The sequence below is a fragment of the Eulemur rufifrons genome, chromosome 16 (assembly GCF_041146395.1).
Source record: "Eulemur rufifrons isolate Redbay chromosome 16, OSU_ERuf_1, whole genome shotgun sequence".
NCBI lineage: Eukaryota > Metazoa > Chordata > Mammalia > Primates > Lemuridae > Eulemur > Eulemur rufifrons.
The window spans coordinates 1918657-1943541 of record NC_090998.1 but is presented as its reverse complement, the minus strand read 5'-3'; the positions used below and the strand labels follow the sequence as shown (position 1 = coordinate 1943541).

The 24885-nt window shown below is 47.6% G+C and overlaps 1 protein-coding gene across 19 annotated transcripts in view; it reads right to left on the bottom strand.

Annotated features, from left to right (window-relative positions):
- Positions 1–24310, bottom strand: part of CACNA1C (calcium voltage-gated channel subunit alpha1 C) — a 585430-nt gene extending 561120 nt beyond the window's left edge. For all 19 annotated transcript variants that reach the window (XM_069489394.1, XM_069489389.1, XM_069489378.1 and 16 more), the window contains exon 1: positions 24262–24310. In XM_069489394.1, coding sequence (XP_069345495.1) covers positions 24262–24310 — 49 coding nt within the window. The remainder of the gene's footprint in view (positions 1–24261) is intronic.
- Between the last annotated feature and the right edge of the window lie 575 nt (positions 24311–24885).

Below are 24885 nucleotides of genomic sequence, written 5' to 3'. Positions count from 1 at the left end.
CCTCCTTTTTTGAGGCTGAATAATATTCCATTGTAGTCAGCTCGGGCTGTCATAACATACCGTAGACTGAGTGGCTTAAAAAATAGAGATTTGTATTCTCACCGTTCTGCAGACTAGAGTCCGAGATGAAGGTGCTAGCATGGGGGGTTTCTGATGAGGGCTCTCCTCTTGGCTCGGAGACGCTCCCTCTTGCTGTGTCCTCACACAGCTAGGGGAGAGAGTGAGAGCCAGCTCCCAGCCATCTCTCCTTCTGAGGACACAAATCCCACCGTGAGGGCCCCACCCTCCTGGCCTCATCTAAATGCCATTACCTCCCACAGGCCCCACCTCCACATGCCATCACACTGGGGCAGGGCGCCAGGCCACAGCAGTATGGATATACCACATTTCCTAATCCATTCACCAATGTCCTACATTTTGGTTTGTTTTTTGTTTTTTGTTTTTTTTTTTTTTTTGAGGCAGAGTCCTGCTCTGTCACCCTGGCTAGAGTGCCGTGGCATCAGCCTAGCTCACAGCAACCTCAAACTCCTGGGCTGAAGCGATCCTCCTGCCTGAGCCTCCCGAGTAGCTGGGACTACAGGCATGCGCCACCATGCCCGGCTAATTTTTTCTATATATTTTTAGTTGTCCAGCTAATTTCTTTCTATTTTTTTTTTTTTTTTTAGTAGACACAGGGTCTTGCTCTTGCTCAGGCTGGTCTCAAACTCCTGAGCTCAAATGATCCGCTCGCCTCGGCCTCCCAAGTGCTAGGATTACATTTTGTTTTTGTGTTAATTTTTTTATCCTAACGTTCCTGTGATGTCCAAGTAATATAAATTCAAACCCCACAGCTGTGAGTGGTACCAGGCCTATAGTTTTCCTTTCTCAAGGTGACACAGCAAGCCCCAGGACAGACAGTAAGCTTCCTTACTCCACAGCAGGATGCGGAGTGTTTCTCCTCTCTCTTTCTGGAACAAGAAGCTCTTAAAGGTTCTCGGCTTCATCTCCATTCCAGCTACCCAACTCTCACAGGCTGAGGCCATAACTCTTGCCCACAACCAGCCCCAAACCCTGTACCCTATAACCAGCTACAAATTGCTCTTGGCATTAGCTATTTTGAACCTGTTCTCTCCTTTGTTCAGTTAAAATACTCATCTCTACAGCACATGACTGTTATGAGAATTAAATTACACAATTCACATACAGTTCCTGATATAAGGCCTGGAATACCCTAGATACTCAATACAGTGTGGCTATTTTTACTTCGAAATCCCAACTCAGCCCAGTCTAGCAAAAACCACTCCCCTTCCTCTTAAAAAATAATTAAAAATTGTGATATATAACACTATATACCTTGGACTACCCATACATTAAAATCTCCCCTTTCTTTTGAAAAAAACAAGAACGGAAAACAAAGAGATATCTGCAATCAATTGCAAAGTCTGAACCCCAATATCTTTTTATATGTGAGATGATACCCCAATATGAAACACTTGCTAGAAAGTTAGCTAATGTTCAAATTTAAACAAAATGCCCAAAACTCTTGCCAACCTACCACACACAGAGCTATTAGTTGTACCTAAATTAAATTTCCCAGTTGATCATAAAAGATATACATCTTAAATCAAATCAAAGTGGGCAACGTGTTGCATTGAACATTGGTCAACGTCACTGCTAAACACAAAGCTATGGCTGTTAAGGCACACACCAGCCCGGCACCGTCTGCTCCAGGTCATGACGTGTGCCTGTCCCAGACGGTGCTCCTGCCCCTCTCCCTGGATTCTGTGGGTGGCTGGTCCACGTCCCATTTCTCAACTTCCCTTCCAGTGGAAACTACTACAGAGCAGGTCCCAGTGTCCTTCAAAGACAGCAACTGCATGTACCAAAAGCAGGAGGTTTCCTGGGCCCCCAACAGAGTGGCTCGTCCAAGAAGTTCCATCATATAAAGCAGGGGTTCGTTGTAACTGGGTCATCTCATAGAAAACTGCAATGATTACCGACTGTAGAAAAAACGGGAACTGAACTTGGAAAAAAAGTCACAAGGAAATAATTTTGTGACTGAAAAATATATGGTGCTAGAGATGCAATCTCTGTTGCACTTTCCTAGCCCTTGGGAAACTGTTTTGTTCAATGAATGAAAAATGTATTTTGCTTAACAAAGGAAAGAAGGGAGGGAGGAAGGGAGGGAGGGAAGGAGGAAGAGAGGAATGAAGAGAGGAAGGGAGGGAGGGGAAGGCAGGGGAGAAAAAGAAATGTGGCTCATCCCCAAAAGCAGCACACCCACACGGAGCAATGCCGCCACTGAGATCAATGTGCTATGCGCTCCTTTATTTATTGGATCCTCTTGGAATGCGTTCAAAGCAAGAACATTAAGCATGTGTAATATCCAGAAGTGAAAACAGACCCTCTTGACATTGCTCTGCAAGTTTCTGCCCTAAATTAGACAGTGAATCAGAAGGTTACATCTGCGAGTGGGTTAGGGAGAGAAAATAAAGAGCCCTACAACATGTGAGCATGTTGGAGAAAGGCTGAAACGAAGGCAAGCCTGTGTGATGATCTTTTTTCAAGTCAGGAACGGCAGATCCAGGCGAGTCCTGTTTTACTGCAGTGCAGACAGTGACAATTCCAAACTGATAAAGACAGACCCTAAAATAGGCCCAATGTATCGGGCTGCCCTGCATCCCTGGGAAAGGGCCATGTGTCAACTGCATGTCAACCCTAGCATTTTCGAACTGACCGACCTCCCTGACTTTTATCTCTGAGCATACAGATAAACACATACAACAGTCTCTAGAGATTATTTCTAAATATACCCGCCCCTGTTTATACCAAAACGGATCCCCTGACTGTCAGCACTCCACGGGTGCAGGGACACTCCCAAGCATAAGCCCTGGCACATCCGCTCCCAGGAGAAACCTGGGAGCACAGCACAAACCAAGACTCTGGGAGCCCTGCTCCTCCTGTTCTCTCTCTGAGGCTGGGACAAGGACAAGTCCATCACACTGACACCACTTCCATGACGACACACATTCCTGACCCGAACTTGCCTCTGACTGGGGGAGGTCAAAGCAGGATCCACAGGCTTGTTCTGCCAGCATATGGGCTGCTGTTTAAGTAACCAAGAAACATCTCAAAAGCCCAACAACCATCCATCCAAATTAGATGAGAAACAATATAATCATGGCAGAGCTTTACATGAGCAAGGGCTCAAAAAGCAAGCTGCCTAGGTTCAAATTCCAGCCTTAGGTAAATTACTTAAACTCTTTGAACATCAGTTTTCTTTCCTGTAAAGTGGGGTTTCTGTAAAATTTTCTGTTAAATGTAGCATTTATGCAGCTCCCACCTCATAAATCGGAGGCGAGGGTGCAGTCAGACAGTGCATGTGATGCACTTAGCACAGTGCCCACCAGGAGGGCCCCGCCTACCCCAGGGTATACGAGGGCTCCATAAACAATAGCTTATTAGTCTTCAGAACGGCCTCCCTAGCATCCCTGCAGCCACTGAAGTCTCTGGCTGTAGAAACAAATACAAATGGAGGCCTGGGCTAAGGAGAGTGGGGATGAGATGTTGGCTGGCATGACTCTAAACTGTTTATAACCAAAGGAATGCATTAAGACGCTCACACTCAGGGAGCTGATTTATGTTAAGTAAATGGCCCACGTCCCTTGGACGTCTCCACTTGAGTTTTCTCGACAGCCCGGCCATTTAGATACATGGCTTGATCCGAGTCCCCCTGTGGATGTTGGCAGGTTGAAAGGCACCTCCAAAGCCAACGAGCTCTAGAAAGCCAAATATGGCCAAACTCAGACCACACGAGGTGGACCATGGGGAGGCCCCCAACGGGTGCCAGAAGATGGTGAGGGGTGACTCAGACGGCCTTAGCTGACAGCTTCAGGGCATGAATGGCTATAGGCTATTTTCATTTCCAAACAAAATTTTCCACCCTATAAGCCCCAAAGTATTTTACTGAAGCAGTGGGGCCTAAGTCATCAGTTTGCTGCTGAAAAGGCAACCTCTTGGGCAGAGAATAGACAGCTAGTTTGAGTCACTGTCCCCTACCCTAGAGAGAGGATATCAGCAAGAATTCACTGGATGGAAATTTCCACCCCCCAGAGGAGACCACAGAGGAGACACAGAAAGTTCATGGTACAAAGGAGAAAGACCAGGGACAAGCCCTCACCTGCTTAGACTTGTCGCTTCCCCACCTACACGCTAGAAACAAATCTGTCACAGAATCAAGTGAGAGTAAAATGAGACAATATGTGTGAGATGTTTTGAAAAATACTTAGAAAGTGCAATCAAACTATAAAGTACTATCCAGTGACTCCTTCAGGGAAGTTTGATACAGAAATTAGAAGCTCTCAAATTAATTCACCTTTGAAAATATGTCTGTGATTTACCCACCTAGCAGAATAAAAGGAGAAAAACATAATTTTTAATGGGTAGATTTTTCTCCTTTTTCTATATTACACCAAACACATATTTCAACTGATTTTCTTCATTGAATTGGCATAACTGATTGAATCAACTAGTTAGATAAAATACAACCTAAGCATCTCTCTGATTCTATGAAGGATGGCCAAAATAGCAGGTGTGTCATTTGAATTCCCTCCATCCTAAGTCTGTGGCAGACATCACTAATCCATCCTGAATGCTGCCCCCTGGGTGCTTAGGCAACAGTTCAGAATCCCTTCAACACAGCACTCCAGGCAGCCATAACCAGTCCTGAATCTGCACAGGACCTGAAACTTATTTGTCATGTTAGATATCTCCTTTGCCTAATTTAATTTGAAATCACAAGCTCAGTAAAATCATCCATAGAATGATTTTAGCCTCACTAATTGCTCCTGAACTTATTTGCTGATGTCTGAAATTCCTGGAAAGGAGACAAAATCTTTTATTTCACAACTAGAAAAAAGGCTGAAAACGCAAGTGCTTCAGAGAAGATAAAGTGACTTAAATTTATACAAAAATGTAAATAGTTGATTCTGTTCTCCCTCTGAGCAGGTTCCAGGTAGCCCTGCTCCTTCTGGAGGGCTCTTAGCTGCATCCTTAAAAGGACCATTCTACTCACACCCTGCACTTTCTCTTGAAGTCGAGCTGGAGGGACAGCGAGCTCTAGGACACACCCAGGATTGCCAGGATGAGCAAGAACAGTGCTGGAAGGGCCCTGGCTCTGTGGGTGTGTTTTGGCAGAAGGAAGGAGAGGTAATAGGGGAGAGCTCTGGATCCCCAAGGGTGAAGTAAAAGTGGCCCACAGCAATGGAAAGGGCACAGAAAGGTAAGATGACAGCCAAAGATAAACTTCAGTTACACAGAGATAGCAACTTGACCCCACAAAAAAAATCACCTTTCATCCTATGTTTGACCCCTTTATATCAAAAGCTGCTGAACTGCTGGGCTAGGTATTTTTAAAACTTGGTCCTTGATGGGATCAGTCTGTACACTGGAGCTCCATAAAAAAACTGAGCAAGACTTTCAGAGTCCGGAGGATTCACTCACTTCTCAAACAAGCATGGCTGCAACAATGGACTGTGTCACCCACACTGAGAAATATCATAATGCCATTTCAGCCAGTGGCTCCACTGCTCTACAACAGTAGATGCCTATCTGCTTTATTCATCATTATCTAGCACTCTGGCTGGCTGGTATCTAGTAGACACTTAATACATGGCTGTCAAAATTGGTTACACTTGTTTACGCCCTCTGCTAAGTGGCTATTCCAGTGCCAAACTCACTGTAAGCACTCATTTAACATCGACTGATTGATTGGTGATTGATAGTCTGTCCTGTGTCTGGTTCCCTAAATGAAGACAGTCGAGTAAGTCAGCAAGATATACCTGGTATACACCTAATAGATACCCAACGTACCAAACGTATATTTTAATGCGGACCTAAAGCATTCCTCTTATACCAAACTACATACTAAAAGATTAAAAATAAGAAACAATAGGCCAGGCACGGTGGCTCACACCTGTAATCCTAGCACTCTGGGAGACTGAGGCGGGCAGATCATTCGAGCTCAGGAGTTCGAGACCAGGCTGAGCCAGATCCAGACCCCGTCTCTACTAAAAAAATAGAAAGAAATTAGTTGGACAACTGAAAATATATACAAAAAATTAGCTGGGCATGGTGGCGCATGCCTATAGTCCCAGCTACTCGGGAGACTGAGGCAGGAGGATCACTTGAGCCCAGGAGTTTGAGGTTGCTGTGAGCTAGGCTGACGCCACGGCACTCTAGCCCGGGCAACAGAGTGAGACTCTATCTCAAAAAAAAAAAAAAAAAGAAACAATGAACTAACATTCTGAAAGTTTAAAATACTCTGTAAATGAGTAAGTTCCATGAGACAGACCAAAAATCATTAGGTGCCATGTATGGGAGGCAACAGTTGAAGGAGGTAAGATACTAAATGTCATCATGTCACATTGGTTGCTGAGAGTTTCCTCATATAAATATGGTTTTACTAAATGTCCAGTTCAAGGGAGAATTATTTCACAAACCAAGCAGAGGTACATTTGTCATAACCCCTTTCTCATAAGTGTATCAATACTTTCCACATGCATTACCTCATTTGCCTTCATGACATCCTTATGACGGAAGTGGAAGTACCACTAGTAGTCGGTAAAACACAGGTGCGAATTTCCAGTTCTAGCAATATGGAAGACTATACGTAGACAACCAAGGAATGGAGAATCATGCATTTTTTTTTTTTTTTTTTTTTTTGAGACAGAGTCTCACTCTGTTGCCCGAGCTAGAGTGCCATGGCGTCAGCCTAGCTCACAGCAACCTCAAACTCCTGGGCTCAAGTGATCCTTCTGTCTCAGCCACCCGAGTAGCTGGGACAACAGGCACGAGCCACCACACCCAGCTAATTTTTTTTTATTCTATTTTTTAGTTGACTGGCTAATTTTTTTTCTATTTTTAGTAGAGATGGGGTCTCGCTCTTGCTCAGGCTAGTCTCGAACTCCTGACCTCCAGCAATCCTCCCACCTCGGCCTCCCAGAGTGCTAGGATTACAGGCGTGAGCCATTGCGCCTGGCCCACATTTTGTGAATTCATTCACAATAGAAACCACAAAGGGAAAAAACTAAAGTATTTGGAAAAGAAAAAATAGAACTTTTAGGAATAAAAATCATTAAAATTAAAAATGCCTTTAAGGTTAGACAGCAGACCAGATACAAATGTGAAGAAAACTAGTGAACTGGAAGATCTAGCAGAAGAAATTACTCAGAATATAGCAAAGATAAACAATGAAATACAGAATATGAAAAAGCATTTAAAAGAAAGGGTAAAATGAGCAACATCAATATATATTTTAATAGTAGAGTTCCCGAAGAATAAAATAAAGAGACTGGGAGAGAAACAATATTTCAGAAGATAATGACTAAGAACTGGTCAACTATATGAATCCTCAGATTGAAGTGTCTTACCAAGTCCAAGCAAGATTTTTAAAAAATCCATGTATTAATTTTTTTAAAAAAAATCAGAATAGTGATTATTCTTTCAGATTGACAGCAGACTTCCCATCAACAACAGCACATAAAAGACCAACAGCAGAGTCCAGAAGATAATGGAATATCTTCAAATTGCTAAAGGAAGATAACTGCTAACACAGAATTCTGTACCTGACTAAACCCCCATTCAAGAATGAGGACCAAAAATAAAGACAATTTCAGACAAAGACTGAGGAATTTTACCACTCATAGACCACTGCTGAAAGAAATACAAAACATATGCTTCAGTACTAAGGAAAGAAACCCAGAAGGAAGGAAAGGGATTCAAGATGCAATGGCTTACTCTAAAAGATTTTCTCAGAGGGGGCATGACTTCTTAGCCTCATCCACTGTGTGTGAGATAAAGCACCCCCAATTCAAGACCCCTCTCAACAGTTTCTCATATAAGCCATAGAAACAAGGGTCCATCCCTGTGCCTTTAAAGCCCAAAGACCTTTTGCCTGGTACTATTTTTGAAGTTATGGAGCAGGATTGTTTCATACTCTTCCTGCTCCACCCCCAAGACATTCTTTCTTGGTGCAAACTCAGCTCAAAAATACTCTTTAAGCATGTGAGCCTATACCACACTTTCCCAAAGCAACTGGTAGTACACAAAGGCCCAGACACAAAGTTTTCTCCTGCCATATTTCAATCAATCCCTTTGCAATACTGAAGTAATATTCATAAAGAGGGTTAAAAGAATAAACAGACTCTTTATGGGGGGAGGGGACAGAGACAGAATCCTAGACATGGGGAAGTGAAATGGTTCAACCAAAATGCCACAGCAAGAGGCAGAGATACATCTAAATCCGACACCCTGCGCCCAGACATGGTTGCTGCTTTGACAACACGCTGTCTTTCAGGGGCTTCCAGCCCAGCCGCACTGCTCTCCCCTCCTCTCTGCTGCTTCTCTTCTCTCTCTCACACACACTCTGCTAAATTCTCTCTCACACCTATAAATGCGCGCACGCACACACACACACACACACACACAGGCAAAGCAAAGAACCTATAATGGTTTGGCCCCCAAGTGTTAAAGGAACCTCTCCCTAGAGTCTTTGGTTTACAATTTCTCTTCATTTACTTCTGGACCTAAAAGACACAAGTTAGATGACCTTTACTTCCATTTTATCTTCTCCCTTTCAAACTGACCACGACCTCAGAACCACCACAAGGAGGCGCTAGCTGTGCCAGTCCATGGGCCAAGAAAGCCCAAATGTGACTGCACACAGCGGTATCTGTGCATCCCCAGAAGAGCTGAGTCCACTTCTCAGGGACACTGGCCCATTCCAGGGCTTCACCCAACTCAAGGACGTTTTTCTTTCAGTCATTTTCTTCTTCAGGATTTTCTTTTCTCCTTCATTTTATTAAAGCCAAGCCAAACTCCGAAGAAATGCCGAGGACCAGTTGTTTGGAGCACGACAGCAGCTGGAATTGAGGAAACCTGTCCATCTGGACTCTGAGTTCATTCCACAACTGATACCCTCAGAGGAAAACATTTCGGTCTGCCCAAGTTTCACTGGAGTGGAAAAAAGGAAAAACCCCAAAGCTTTCTGCTGCCCAGACCCAGCGAGAAATGGCACTAGGGTCAGCACTGCCCTTGAGGTTCATCAGGAGGTCAGACTCTGCCAGTGGGTTTTCCAGAGGCGGCCAGACAGGGTGAAATGGTGCCCACAGGGCCGGCCGTGCCAGCTCCCAAGAGGGCTGCCATAACACGCTGTTTCTGGACGAGGCAGACAGATGATTGGTGCTACTTTCCCGGCCAAGAATGGCAGAAAAAAGGCAAGGCCTTGGGGCCACTGGACTGTCTATGCATCTCACCATGTTGGGCTAATACTCCACTCCAAAAAAACATGCAAATTGGCATCGACAACTGAGAAGTCAACAACTGTGCCTCTTTTGGGAACAATGCCAACATATAAGAATGAAACTGGCCTCCATCTGATGCACAGGCCTGGCCGGTGCAGAGAACTTGAGTGAAGTGCAGCAGCCTCCCCGACTCAGAGACTCCAGGCATTTGCAGCCACCGTCCCTTCCCTTGCCTCTGGGACAAGCCCCCAGTCCACTACCACTGCCTGCCAGACCCCTTACATGTGAAAAGGACTGGGGAAGAATCTGGGGGTACCTCCTGGTCATTAACTATTTCCTGAACAAAGAGTGAACTCAGAGCCACTCTGCAGAGTGCATTTCCATGGCATTCAAAGAGTTACTGTCCTTGGCACCCAAAACTCACATCCTCTCATGCAACATTCAGAAGGTCATATTTTTCTTGATTACAGGGAAATGCAGGCACTGCAAGGCTCAAATGGGATCCAACCTGAGATTTCCCAGTGGTTTATAACATTTTTGTCATGAGATTATAACAGAGAAGAGGATAAAGATAAATATAATAAAATGTTCTGTTCTCAGGAATTTGATATTCTGATACAACTATAAGAATATAAAAGCACAGGGCTAAGCTTGGTGTGGTGTGGACGGGGCAGGGGAGACAGGGCGCGGAACAGCTTGGGGGGTGAGTGTTCTCCAGGCGAGCGCTCTAAGGTGGGCACTGCCAGGCTGAATTGCCCAGAACGCTCTTCCTCTCTACCGTGGCACCACGGCTGAGGCCAGCAATGCCAGGTCCTTGTCTGTGATGCCCAAGACAGTGTGTGGGAAGCCTGACATCTGACGTCCCCTCCACACCAGGCTCACATCGCCTGCTTCCTTCCACCCATGTCTTGAACGTGACCCCAGGTCTCTGGGCCATGAGCTTTCTCTATGCTTTGGTGTCAGAGTCTTCTCAGGAGGCCAAACTGTGAAGCCAGTAAAGTTTGTCTTCACATGCCTACCCTTACACACACATGCATGCACACACACACATGCACACCCACCACACATGCATCCTACTCCACGACCTTGAGGCTACCCTCCTTGAACCACCTCTACCACCCAGGCTTGCCATTTCCTTCCTGTTGTCATGCTTCCCAAAGGAAGTCCACCTGCCTCTCTGTACATCCACTCAGAACTCAGGGGCCAAGCAGCTATTCTGATGCACAATGCATGTGGATAGAGGCAGGCTGGAGGTCCAGACTCCCTGACCCCTGCTGTAATTGTGTGTCCTGGGACCTGAATTCCCACCTCGATGGTCCCAGGCAACCATCTCGATCCTCCTGCACCAGCTCCAGCTTTGTGTGCCTCCTTACAGAGCTAGGGACCTTGGCCCCTGAGCCTCATTAGTGGCTGTCTCACTATGCCAAACTCAACTCTGGGGGACCTCTCTAGGAATGCTGACCACTACTGGCCCTTAACTCATGCTTCCCTTGGTGACTTCTGTGGCGTGTCCCACAGTGTTTCCCCTGACTGTTCCCTGTTCCAGTCTCTTCAAGCTCAGACTCGACTCCAGCTGCCGCTGTCTCACACAAGTCTAGCACCCCCTCCCTGAGGCCCCTAATGCCCCCTTTTCAGCTTCCCCCGCACCCCACATGCCAAATACCACTCTGCATTTCCTTGTCCTCTGCCTCCTTCAAGTCAGCTTCTGGAGACAGAGCCCCAGCCCCTCTGCTGGGGTTAAACCTTCCACTCATCCCTGCCCCCGCTGCCCACAGCCTTCTCCCAGATCTGCTTCATCCATAGCCCCTCTCGCAGTTCCAACCTATCCTGTGCTAACAGATCCCTCCCTTCTTCTTTCATTCCTAGCCAAGTTCTTGAAAGAGTGGTCCCTGTGCATCACCCCTGCATCACGCCTCCCCATGCCTCAGCACTGCACGGTGGGACTGGACAGCAATCGCTCTAGACCCACTTTCAAAGGCCACTGACGACACCAAGTCATCCAGTCTGGTGGGTCTTCCCAGCTCCCACCTTTCCCTCCACTACTCCATTCAACACTAGCAGCCATGCCTCCTGGGAACACTCTCCTGCCTTGAGCTCCCCAGCCCTGCAATAGCCAGGCTCTCGTCCTACCTCCCTGGCCATCTCTGTCTCCTCCATTTTACTCTCTTCCTGTCTGTCTTTAGCCATCATCATTCCTTCTCCCTATTCCCTCTTCCCAATAATTCCATTCCCACAGCTTCCAATAACACCCTCTTAAAAAGAACTCTGATGCCACGTGTATGCTTAGTATCTTCTATTTGCCCTCCAAATACACCCTCTGCCCTTCCCGTTGAGATCACAGCCAAGAGCTCCCCTGCCATCTGGCTTTCTGGGGGGAAATCACTCCTTCCCCCTCTCGCCTGGACAATGGCAATAGCCTCAGAACTCTCCCTCCACCGGCAGCCTTTGCTCCCCACCCTGGTCCTCCAGCCTGCTGCCTGACTACACTTCTGGAAGAGCAGCTCTGATCGCACCCTTCCCTCCCTCACACACTTTAAATGGCCCTCCACTGCCTACCAAATGGGGTGCGAACGCTTCTGCCCAGCACGAGGGCACTCCACGTGCTGTCCGTCTCCCGCCGTTCCAGCCTGCTCACCCCTTCTCCCCCAGCACAATCCGTGCTCCAATTCAACTCACCGCTTCCCTGAAGTCCAACATACATGCGTATCAATACATTATTGACCGTCCTATTCTTTCTGCTGGGAACATCCATCCTTCAAGGTTCAGCTGTGTCGCCACCTTCATACATGCTTCCTTCATCTATTCATCTGCCTGTGTCACACACTCCTTCTTTAAGTCTGTGAGTCCTTTGTCTCCCTGTAACATCAAGTACATTCTGCCTTTTATTATACTTGTGTGTGTGTCTGTGTGCATGGGTACATATCTCACTCCTTAGAGGAAAGGATGACTGAGGGCTGTAACCTTGAAGGTCCCCTTGAATCCAGAGATCCTACGAGCAAACTGCCTTACAGGTAGCAGATGCTCAGTAGCATTTTGTTAATGACTAACCATTTTGATTCTGGGGGAAAAGACTATTTAGAATTGTTGTTGTCACAAATGGCATGAGATACTCCATTTTCAGAAATATTTCACAGTCAATTTATCCTGGAAAAGGCTTCTTATCTTCTGGTCTTTCAGACAGCTGGGCATAGGTCAAAATTTTTGCCTTTTAAATAATTGAAAAACAGAGGCACAAGATCCTATCCACTGCAGACCAAATATGAGCTCTGAGTCACTGCAGTACACTCGGATGTGGAGCTTGGATCCCCAGGAGGTCTCGGGCAGCCAGATGTGGCAATAGAAGCTTCCACCTTGGAGAAACACTGTGCAACATTCCAGCTCTGGACAACGGCCAAGACACACCTGTAAGCAGGCCAGGGAGGGGACGGGACCACAGACCCATGTGAGAAGAATTTTCTAATAGCTGCATTAAGCTAAGTGCACTGGCCTTCAAAGTGCGAAGTTGTTTGCGTTTCACACACCTTCGTGAGCCTGTGTGGTTTTTACCCACAACCAGGTCTCTGATTGGTGGGTTCAGCCCAGGCATCAATATATGTGTCTATTTCTTCCTCAGAGCTGCACAGTTCAACATGCTAAGACAGAAGTGCAGCCAGTGATATTACTAGTTTTAAGTCAAATGATAACCAAAGAAATAGCCATCCCAAGACTGGAAAGAGGCTTCCAGAGTCATCTAATTGGGTCATCTACGCTGCTATTTCCCCTGGCTTGCTCACTCCCTGCTTGCTTCTTTCTCTGCTTCCTCTTTTCCTGATCCTCTCCTCCTACTGCTTACTTTTCTTCTCATGTTTTTGTCTCCCTCGCCTCAACTCACATGTGAGGAGCAGGTGAGAGTCCTGGGACACTGCCCTCCCCCTGCCCCTGAAAGGCAGCTTTCAGGCTGGAGATGGAGACCCCTCATCGAACGGCCATGCTCAGGACGGGGTGGGCTGTGCCTTGGCCAGCCAGCATGAGCACACAGCAGCCTACTCCCCATGGTCCCCCGAGGACGCAACTCTACCGCACGTCGGGGGAGCCATCCTCTCCCACAGCCCTGAGGATTACGAGACTGCACACCTCTGTCCACAGGCATGTGCTCCTGGACTAGACACACAGGCAGAGGGAGAGACAGGGACAGACTGAGCAGGTTTGTCTTGCCAAACACCAGTTTCCTGTCGAGTTACAAGCCAGGTCAGCAAGGAGGCAGAAGCTGAACAGGATATAGAGACTCTCTCCCTCTTTTTTTTTTTTTTTTTTTTGGAAGAGAGGTGGTATCAGTCACTCCTCATCAAAAGGCAGCTGCTAGACTATAAAACACCCAATTAAAGTTGTATGTCTGATTTAGGCACTGGGAACCCAGAGAAAATACTAGACCCTACTACTGACCCAGCAGGATTTCCCAATGCTGCATTCTTGTCCACACAAGGTTCAAACCTGAGAAAGCACACAAAGAAGTAGACGCTGACAACTAAAAGGTCATAATTCAGACCCAGCAATTCCACTCCTAGGTGTACACCTGGAAGAACCAAAAATAGATTCAAACAGATGCTTAACGCTAATGTTCACTGCAGCATTATTCACAATAGTCAAAAGGCGGAAACAATCCAAGTGTCCATCAATGGATGAACAGATAAACAAAATGTATCATAGCTGTGGTCCCCAACCACTGGTCCACAGCCTGTCTGTCTACAGCCTGTTAGGAACCAGGCTGTGCATCACCACCTAAGCTCCACTACCCCTGCACCCCACCCCCCCATGGAAAAACTGTCTTCCATGAAACTTAGGAACCAGCAGGAGGCGAGCTGCTGAGCAAGCTTCATCTGCATTTACAGCTGCTCCCCATCACTCGCATCACCACCAGAGCTCTGCCCCTGACGTCTGGGGAAAAATTGTCTTCCATGGAACCAGTCCCCGATGCCAAAAAGGCTGCGGTAGTATATACTAACAATCGAATATTATTCAGCCTTAAAAAGAAATGAAGTTCTGGCACCTGCTACAACATGGATGAACCTTGAAAACATTATGGTAAGTGAAGCAGGACAGACACAAAAGGACACTCACATGAAGTATCTAAAACAGGCACATTCACAGACAGAAAGTAGATCCCACGTTACCAGGGCTGGGGAAAGGAAGGTTAGGGAGTCATTGTTTAACAGTTACAAAGTTTCTGTTTAGGGTGATGAAAAAGTTTTAGAAATCGATAGTGGCGATAGCTGCAAAACATTGTGAACACACTGAATGCCACTGAAGTGTACACTTAAAAATAGATAAAATGGCATATTTTGTTCTATATATATATATATATATATTTTACCACAATGAAAAAAATTTAAACATCATAATTCACATCTTCAACCATCAGTAGGTCTGATTTAATCTGACTTACAGAACTAGCTTCACTAAGATACTTAAAAGAAAAAAATCTTAAAACTACATTTTGTGTAATTGAAAGAAAGTGCTTAATCCTACCTCCAAATGACTCCCAGTCCCTAACTAATTTCATATGCTTCCTTTTAACTCCATCATTTATCATGTAGATTGTCACGACATACCGAGGTCTGAAATTCGTGAGATGTGTTGCCAACAATTAGATTACACGGCGAACTCCAATTGTGGAATTATTATTAATGTCAATGATGCATGAAAACCCAGAGAGACAAAAGTAAATGTGCAGTTGCCAAGGGCTGTGGGGAGGAGGGAATGAAAAGTGACTGCCAGTGGGAAAAGGGTTTCTTTTTGAGGTGATGAAAATATTTGGGAACCAGGTAGTGGTGACAGTTGCACAACTGTAAAAATCCTAAAGCCCTCTGAATTGTACCTGTTAAAAGGGTGAATTTTATGGCATGTGAATTATATCTCAACAAAGCCATTTAAAAATAAATAAATAAGTGATGCATGAAGTGCGGGGCACTCGGTTTGCAGGGATGGTCCCCTGGACTCATCAGAATCTCGTTCGAGAACCGAGAGTGTCTATGTTCCAGGAGACAATTACTGAAAAGACATTCCGAGAAGGAGCCATGAAGCAAGGCCACACCATGAGTGGTCCCCTCAAAGACAAGGCTTGCTGACCTAGCATCGTGAAGGGCTAGAGAAGGACCAAAGAGGCCCTGGCAGAAACCATGGGAATAAGGGGACAGCCAGAGGCTGGGACCAGGAGGAGAGGCTGGGTAGAGTGACCACATCCCAGCCATCAGGTAAGGACAATTGCTCAGCTCCTCCCCCACTACACTGGGCCAGCAGAAGCAGGCGTTTCCACAAAGCAAACTTAAACAAGGCTCCATAAGGCTGAGGCAAGGTAGTTTTCCCAAGATAGATGGGTAGTGGGTTCCTCTGTCTGCTCTTCCCCATGTGGTGAAATGGAAAGAACAAATGTTTTGAAAGTCCTACAGACCTGAATTTAATTCCCAGCCCAGCACTGTCTGGGTGCCTGTGGCCACATTACTTCAGATCATTGGTCCTCAGTTTCCTTACCTGAAAAATATCATGAACACCCAAATGCAGGGTTGGTATAAGGATGAAATTATATTATGTACATGAAGCACCAAGACCATTGCCTGAGACATGCCAGGCATTCAATAAATGGTAGAAATGACTCCTGCCCCCATTCTAAAAATATAAAAAGGTAGATGTTATACTTCAATATGGCTTTGTTCTTTAAATAAAAACTAAAACATGTATAGCTCCACAGATCACAAGACCAGAGGCTGGGAGAAGAGCAAGGCACAAGCAAATGCAAAAGCTCCCCAGCACTTTCTGATGATGGGATTATTTTTACTTTGGGAAACTAAAGGCTAATCCTGTCACTTAAAATGTGATGTTACAGCCCTTTCCTATTTTGATAAGTGTCTTAAGGAGCTGTATGGAACAGTTCCCTCTCTTTATCTACAAACCTCCAGCACTTTCACTATGGGGAAAAAAAAAAAAAAAAAGTCTATTTCCCAAAGCAAAGGTTTACTTTTGAAGCACAGTTTTATTTTCTAGTCTGTCCTCCTGTTCTGGGAAGTTGTGCTTGGGTTGTGGGAATTCATGCTGGAAGGTGAGGAGATGTCTGTTTGCCCAGGTGGCGTCCTTCCTGCCCTCAATCGCCCTACTTTCAGATATTCAGCCCACCCCAGGACTTCAGGCCAGTTTGGCTTTGGACATTGGGCCAAAGGCAGGGAGCCACGTGCCGTGGCTATGAGGGACAACAGGATGGCAGGAGGACAGCTGCTGGGACCCAGGGAACTCTGCGTCCCCAGGGCCTCACCCTCAGGCAGGAAGCAGCAGTTCAGACCCTGTCCTGGGGTCCCACTGGCCACAGGCTGGGAGAACCTCTGCATGTCAAACACCAGGCCTATCTTGACGCAGTTTCACTTCTTCCTTGATTATTCTGGAATCAGACAGAGCACCACAGACTCTTGTTTCTCTTTGTTTTTACATTTTCATCTTTAAAATTTTGAATAATGTCAGCCCTCCAATAACACCTCCTGAGTTGTTTGAAATGCTGTGAAAGTTGCTTCATGGTGTTGCTTTTTCAGACTCTGGTGCTCTGCTCTCTGATGAGAAGAATAAGAATAACTGATATTTGCACAGTGATTCACACTCATTCTCCCACTTAGAGCCCCACAGCTACCCTGTAAAGTTGATTAGCTAAGAATTATTACCTCCATTTCACAGATGGAAAAAATGAGACTTGATTCCTTCAAAACTCTCAAGGAGATCAAGTCAAAGAATGTGACTAAAGTCATTTCTCTAGCTACAGCCTTATTTATTTTTATTTAGTTATTTATTTTGTTCTTTTGCTAATTAATGTCTTTGAAACGTAGATTATTTTGGAAGAAAAAACAGTAAAAATGGCTGAACATGACACAATGGTTATAAAGTAAATGGAGCTTAATTGAGTAATCAAGTCAACATTTCTGCCCCTAGGCAACACAAAGAACATTCATTTACTGTCTGGATGTTGGCTTGGTCCTCTAAAGGACAGGAGACAAGATTATTTTATTTTCCTTTTAGCTAGGTTCAAGCAGGCAACACAGAGTGTATTAAAAGAAACCCCTGTTGGCATATTGGCAGCTTGAATATTTCATGAAATTATCACAACACTATGTTCTGAAATGGCTTCCTCCAAGAGCTCAAAGGCCACATCTCTAAGCATGAGCCTCTGTCTTCAAGCTAGACCAAGTCAGCCTCAAAGGCCTTCTAGTTTCTCAGAGAGGACTTATAAGAGAATCAGACGAGTCAGCCAATGAACACTTCAAGGATGATGGTAATGTCAGAGGCAGATCCTGGGTGAATTCTCTTCCATGTGCTGAATCTAAACCACCACTGCTGGGAATGTCTCCTGGGAATAGGTTGGGGGTCCTAGGAGACCAACCCAAGGGAGCAGGAAGAAGCCTATGCTCACCCAACTCAGGTAGAGCCCCAGGCAGTCTGTTCCTTACTGTTCCTTACGCTCCTCCCTGGAGCTAATCTGCATGTCGGTGCCCTGGCCCACAGCGAAGCTGAAGCTGGCTGTCCACGAAGCACCCCCACAGCTCACCAGGGGAAGTGCCTGCAGCACAGCCCGGCTTCCCATCCCCCACCACTCTCTGGAAGGGGTTGAAACAAGCCTAGATTGGGGCAGAAGGAAAGTGAGCAAATAAAAAAGGCTTACAGGCCGATCTGTTTGCAGACAAAATTGTGATCTGAATTTTGTAGGAGTCTCTTGTGGACATGTATGAACTTCTACTCTGTAGTCTAAGAAATTATTTTTAAATCTTTCCAATGATACACCCCCCACCACCATCCTCCCAACTCTGTTCCTAAATCTAACACCTCAGAAATTATTTTAAGGCAGCACAAAGGTGCAGGCAGGGGGAGGAAGAATAGAGAGAGGCTCAGAGATTTACTAAGCAAAATTTAACCAGAGGCACTGGGCAACGCTCTCTCAGGGGGTTTCGCAGACGCCAAGTGCGGTCAAGAGAAGGCAGAAAGATAAAGACATTGAAGACCTTGTATTTAGTCAGGTCTCTGCCTCAGTGACTCCTTAGGAGCCTCTGTTTTCTCAAGGGGAAGTGGGGTCTGTCCCTACCATTCCTTTGCCTATAAAATGTTCTGATCCTAGACAGTAAATCCCCACAGAGACATTACATTTATTCTGTGTTTGACAAACACTTCAAAGAATATGAGCCCAGAACCCTCCCCTCTCACACTCTCTCTCACGCACACATGCACACACGCACACACACAGCACGGCACAAGAAAGCCATGTTGAAGAAAATGTATCATGGAGAGTACTGGAAGGAGAGGGACTGAGGAGTTTTGGCTTCTTTCAAGTTAACCCCCCCTTCCCTCATCCTCTGATCAAAGCCATTTTAACCCCTTTGGCTCCCTCGGGCCCTGGGGAAGTAAGAGTCTATTTTTAACCTTCGTTTGTCTCCTAAGCTCCAGGTCCAAACTTCTCTCCTTACAGTCCCTAAAACCTCTATTTATACATTTAAATTGTTCAGTTCCACATGCTGTAGCTGAGCATCCCCTACAACCTATGACCTCGTTCCCCAACCCCACTCCAGACACCCACGCAGACCTCTGCCTGCTTTCCTCGTCTTCCGCTCCCCCAGCTCCAGCCAACTCACAGCTCTGCTTCTCCGTGAGGACACCCTGGGCTCAGTCTCCCAGCTGGGGTCCCACCCACATGGCACACACAGCTAGAACTGAAGCAAGGCTCTCGAGGGTCCCGAGGGTTCCAAGTCTCCCGCTTGAATTCAGCAGGGGAAGAGGGCTACAGAGAATGGGCTCCATTTCCCTTCTTGCCATGAGAAGCAGCTGTCTCCAAGCGTCCCTACTCTACGGAAGCAACTGGGGTCTGCACCGGGCCAGTCAAGCCTGGTCTTAAGCAAATAAGCACCCCATCTGGAAACTAAAACACACAGGAGACCCCTTCCAGAGCACCCAGGCTTCAGGTTCAAATGATGGCAAGAACTGCTTCAGCCCTCCATTTCGCTTCTTCTGCAGTGGGTTCAGTTGAAATCTACACGCCTGGCTTTGAAACCACACAAAAAAATTCCATTTTCCCAGAGGGATGCTGTCACTTTTACTTGTTTTATGCGGTGTCTAACCTTGAGGTACATGTAAACAGGTGTTTACTAAATTATTTTAATAATGACAGCCATGGCTCGGAGTGTTGTTTCATTATCAGAATGTTTAGCACTTATGTTGCTAAATATTTAGCACCTGATATTTTGCAAAGCAATTCCCCATGCCTTTTTTAAAATCAATCTTCTGTTCTCCACAGTGCTGTGCCCAACTTTAACTTAGGCAACTGTGAGGAATCTAGAAACAGACTAAATCGGTGTGATTATTTTGCTAATTAGGCTTGTTGTTAAGTCTCCAGGTGTTTCCCAAATAGACTATCAGTTTTCTTTCGTCCATATTGGGAAATAAAATTGTCTCCAGAATTTGAAGGCTGAGCACTTGATTTCAGAGTCCTGGCGAGGAAGAGCTGGGTGACGCTGGCTGACCTGTGCCTCCTGCAGAACAAACAGCTGCTGTATCAGGCAGGAAGAATTACTGTAAAAGGAAGAAAGTGCTGCCAGCCACTCACCCCTGCTCAATGCAGTGCCAAGAGCTTCTCAGACCTCACAGAACTTGCCACCCAACTGAGAAAACCCAGTGAAGAAAGGGATAGAAAAGAAAACGCCAGGAGTTGGAAAACATCACTGGAAATTAGCACAAATCTCAGTTACTTCCTAACCTATGTCTCCGGAGCTTTGCTGCCGTTACCCGGCAGGAGACCCAGGCAGATTGATAAACAGACATCAGCTGTGAAGTGTACCCAGTTGTTTTTGTGGGTTTTTTCCCTATTAAAGTTAGGAACATGCCTTCTTGCTTTGAGCCGACAAGCTTTGTAACCGCACAGGTTAGAGCCTCCAGAGCCCAAGCTTCAGGTCACCTCGTGCTCCACTGGGCTTGGTAACCACTGGGCCCCCTGGTTACTAACCATCCGTGGCAAATCAGGGAGAAAATTAATATATGGCCATAATAAGTTCAGCTGATCGCCCAAAAGGCTCCCTCAAGGATGCTGTCTGTGCTGGAGGGAAACAGAAATCTGAGGGAAGAGTGTGCAGCCGAGGGGGAGAACCACAGAATGGGTTTTCAGGACCAGAGGGTGGAAAGGTCATGGAGGGACTGCGAGAGACTGGGGCGGGGGGTGGCACGGAGACACGCGCTCGTCTTTCGGCTTCTCTGCAGGGGGCAGATGTAGGCAGGAGGCAAGAGGCACAGCTCTGACAGGAATCTGTCTCCAAACTCCCCCAACACCCTTCCTCACTGACAGACCCTGGAGCCCCTTTCCTGACTCCTAAGCCCTGTGGCGCCACCTACTGGAAGAGGCAGAAGACACAGCCACCGTCCGCCTTGCTGGCTGCATTCATTCGTTCACGCAGGCAGGCATTCAGCCTTGCATGGGATGAGCAGGGGTCTGTACTAGGAAGTGAGAATCCAAAGATCAGCAGGGCCTCGAAACCTCCACGTAGGATGCTCCTTGGACCCTCTCTGTAGGTTTTATTCACAGAAGAACCCAAACTCAAGCCATTTTAAGTCAGAGAAAATTAAAGGAAGAGTCCTAAGTCACCTGAGAAATGGCTCCAGGGGGCTAATGGTTCACTATTTCATTTACAAAGTACTATATCGGTAGTATCTACCTGTACAGAGCAAGTCTTCTCTTAACATAGGGAAGAAATGTCCAGTCTTAGGAGACGGCATTATCAACATACCTCTCTACAACACCCTGGGTCCCTGAAGTGCATTAAGCTCTTGTGTAACCTATTTAAAACAGCTGTTCCTTATTCAGAGTATGTGTACAGGCACACATGGAAATACTGTTAGCATGTAATCTATAGAAATGAATAATTGATTCTTTTTAATATATTCTATCATGTCATATTCTGATACTTTGAAAAGTATCTGGGCAATACTAAGAACAGTATTATGAACTCCAGTTGCCCTTTTTCTCCAGTTTCCTCCACGCGGTATCAAGAGAAAGAGAAGCTAATGTCACGCTTTCTTTAACCTGCACAAGCTGATGTGCAAGCAACGTTGTTCTCTGACCATTTGTAAAGAAAATTAACTGTGATCACTGTTATTACTTTACTATGATGATTATTATTCTGGCTGTACCGTTAAGTAGCTGACAGAAAAGCACAGTGTGTCTTGCACTCCCAGAACACATGTTTCTCCCCTTTGCCTTGTCTCCAGCAGATAAGGGACATTCTGAGGTTTTATTTGTTCAATGGTTGACTATTAAGACACTCATTTGCTAGCTGGAGCCCGCAATGGAAAATCAGCTCAGAAAAGTGGGAGGCTGGCACAGAACCAGAGCAGACAGGGCACCAGAGGCAAGATGAGGCTGGTGTGTGCCACTACGGCCTGAAACCCAGGGTCAGAAGCCAGTCCTGTGAACGTCCAGGCTGTTCCCATGCACTGACCTTCTGTAGCCACAGCCCAAATACACTCACTGCCCCCCCCCAACTGAAAAGGTGGCAGAGCAAGGGCTGATGCATGCAGTGCCCTCAAGCATGCTGGGAAGAGAAGAGTGCACAACCCAGCCACCCGCAACTTTCCTGGTTCTCCACTGTTTGGTTTGTCACCATTACTAATCTAAGGTAATTATTTGGCCTCTTTCAGCCTCCTAAAACTCTAACCCCCAATGACATTTCATGGCCCTTTCAGTGACTAGCCACAGCCACCTCTTCCTTGTCAACATTCCTGCTCTCCATGACTGCCATCCCCAACTCCACCACCTTCCTCCCCTCTCCTCCTCCAAAAACCTGGGCAATGCCAACCAACCAAGGAAGAGGAGATACAAAGTGGAGGGGTACAAGGATCCTGGTGCTCTTTCACCTGAGAACCGCATCTAGGAATGGAAGCAAAACTGTTCCTGTGTATTATATAATCACTGCAGCTTCAAGGGAGAGAACTGGAATTCAGGTTGCCATAGTGTTTGTTGGCATGTTACTGGAAAGGTAGAGCTGCCGGCCACCAGCTCTCTAGCTGCCTTCCCCTCTACCTTTCTCAAGAACTTCTCTGGGGCTGGCACTCCTACTTTTTTAATGTCTGCTCCCAGAGGGGAAGGAGGTGTTGAGGGGCAAAGGGCAAAAGAAAAGAATCAGAGTTAGGAAATGGGCTCAGAAGGGTTTATCCCACACTAAAAGGAGACCTTGTAAACTACTTAGGATTATCACCGTGTGAATCATTATTATTACCACAGTATACTGCCATTGGCAGTAACAGGACAATACTACTGTGTTGTCGTCAAGGTTGTATAGACTGAGGAGGTGGGTAAAGCATGCAGTCTCTGAGAACCTGGAGGGGAGCGATGCATCCCCACTCTGCCAAAATATCACCCTTTCTTTTGTGTCTCCTTGCCTCCCTCCTAATCCATCCACTACTCCATCAGGTAGGAAAGGGATAGGGCATCAGGTGAGGGAGGGGGACACCGATACAGAAATCCAGGGACAGAAGCTCTCGTAACCCCAAAGCCCTGGCTCACCCGAGAACCCATGACCCCTGACATGATTCCTTCTCTCAAAGGAGGCCAAAATCCCCACTTTCCGCCACCCACGCTGGAAAGCAGAGACAATTGGCCACGAAATCAGTTCTAGGATGGATGGCAGCTCTGGCTCTAAAGGGTAGAGGCCCTGTCCCCAAAGGATGGAGACGAGGACTAATGGAGGGAGGAGACTGGACAAAGGGACCAGGAGACTATTCCTTGCGCCAGGCAGGTGGGTCTTCAGAAGATCACTTGGAAGTACCCAGGGAAGGAACAGATACCAATAGCGATAGGCTTTCAGGGCAAGAGATGGAGAGGAAGAGTGTAAACAGGGAGGCTGGGGGAACTAGGAGAGAAAAGGGAGAGACAACATCCAAAGAGTCACAGAGAACCATGGAGAGAAGACAGAGATGCCGCTGGAGGTTGCCAGCCACCCCAGTAGACAGGCAGGATGACCCTGTCTACACCCCATCAAAACCTTAATTGCTGAGCTATCTCAAAAAATTAACATGTTAATGTGGGGTGGGGGGCAGTGAGGAGAAAGTTTCCGAGAAGTAGGGAGTTACCTGAATGCCTTTCACCAACACAGGAGAAGCTGGTGACACTTGATGCCAAGGATGGAGATGCTCAGAAAACACTGGGCAATAGTATGGAGCCGCGTGAGCCAGTCACACCCTTTCATTATTTCCTTAAAACATGAAAAAGCAAAGCCCACACGCCGCCCGAATTCTAACCGCTCACATCCTCAGGTGCTAGCCCACATGTGGGTGCGAGCAAGAACACCCGGGGCGTGGGCGCGCTCAGGGTCAATGGCAGTGGCGAGGTGGGTGGGCGTAGGTGAGCCGGGGAGGAGGGAGCCAGAGAGCGAGGAAGGGAAGGAGAGGAGAGAGGGGCGCGCGGAGACCCGCCTCGGCATCCCCCGCCCCCACCCGCCACCTGGAACCCGCTGCCGGGGAAGGGGCGCCGGCAGAGAGGGATGCCCGGAGCCCAGGGCGCCCGGGGGCGGCCGGGGCGCGGGTCCCCGCCGGTGTAGGGTGCGCGCGCGCGCTCCCAGCCGCGCCCCGAGCTGGGCGGCCGCCGGGGCCCCCGCCTCCCGCGCGGCCGGCCGGGCAGTTGGGCTTACAAGGCGAACGCGAGAAAGCGAGGCGGCCGCAGACACTTGGGGAACTTTTCCCCCCTCGCCTGGAATTTCATAGGAAACACATGGAGCCGGGGCCGGGAGGGGGAGGGGCGGGAATTTTCCGCTCCGTCTCGCGCGGCGGTTCGGGCCCCGGTCCCGGCGCAGGCGCCCCCGCCGCCCCGCGCCCCGCGCCTCTCGCGGACGCAGCCCGGGCCACTCCGCAGGGACCGACCGGGCCGCGGCGGGCGCGCGGGGAGAGCAGGACCGGGTGGAGAAGGCGGGGAGCCCGGCGAGGCGGCGCGGTCCAGCCTTACCTTGGTGATTTTCCTCTGGAATGTACATCCTCGTATTTTCATTGACCATTGACCAAGAATTGCTTAAAAAGGAGAAGAAGCCACGAAGAGGCAGAAATGCAAAACACCCCCAAGCGGGTCTGGATTAATCCGTCCTCCGAGGTCGGCGGCTTTCGTGCAAAATTCGAGGAAGCCGTGGGTCTGCAGTGTTTCTTCTTCTCTTCAGACGATTACCTGATTCCCATTATTGCATCAAACACCAAAAACTGCTCCTTCCCACTACTGCCTCCGTTAGTGAGGTTGTAATGCATCCTCAGTACATCCGGGCCCCTTCCAAGATTTAGCCCCGCACCTCTGGCGGCTACAGCGTTTGAAAAATAAACCGAGAGGCAGAGCGAAGAGCGGCGGAGAGGAGGGGCGGGGGCGGGGGGCTCCGAGGCGGGGACACGCGGGTCCGCCGGGCCGGCGGGGGTGGGACGTCTCCGCCCGCTCTTGGCGCGTCCTCCCCGAGGCCCCTTCTCGGCTTTTTTCCGTCAGAAGGCGCCGCCAACTCCCGGCGAGGAGGCAGGAAGAGCCGCCGCGCCGCGCCGCTCTGGCAGGCGGCAGTTTCTGCAGAGGCAGGGAGCGGGAGGCACGGGGCGCGCG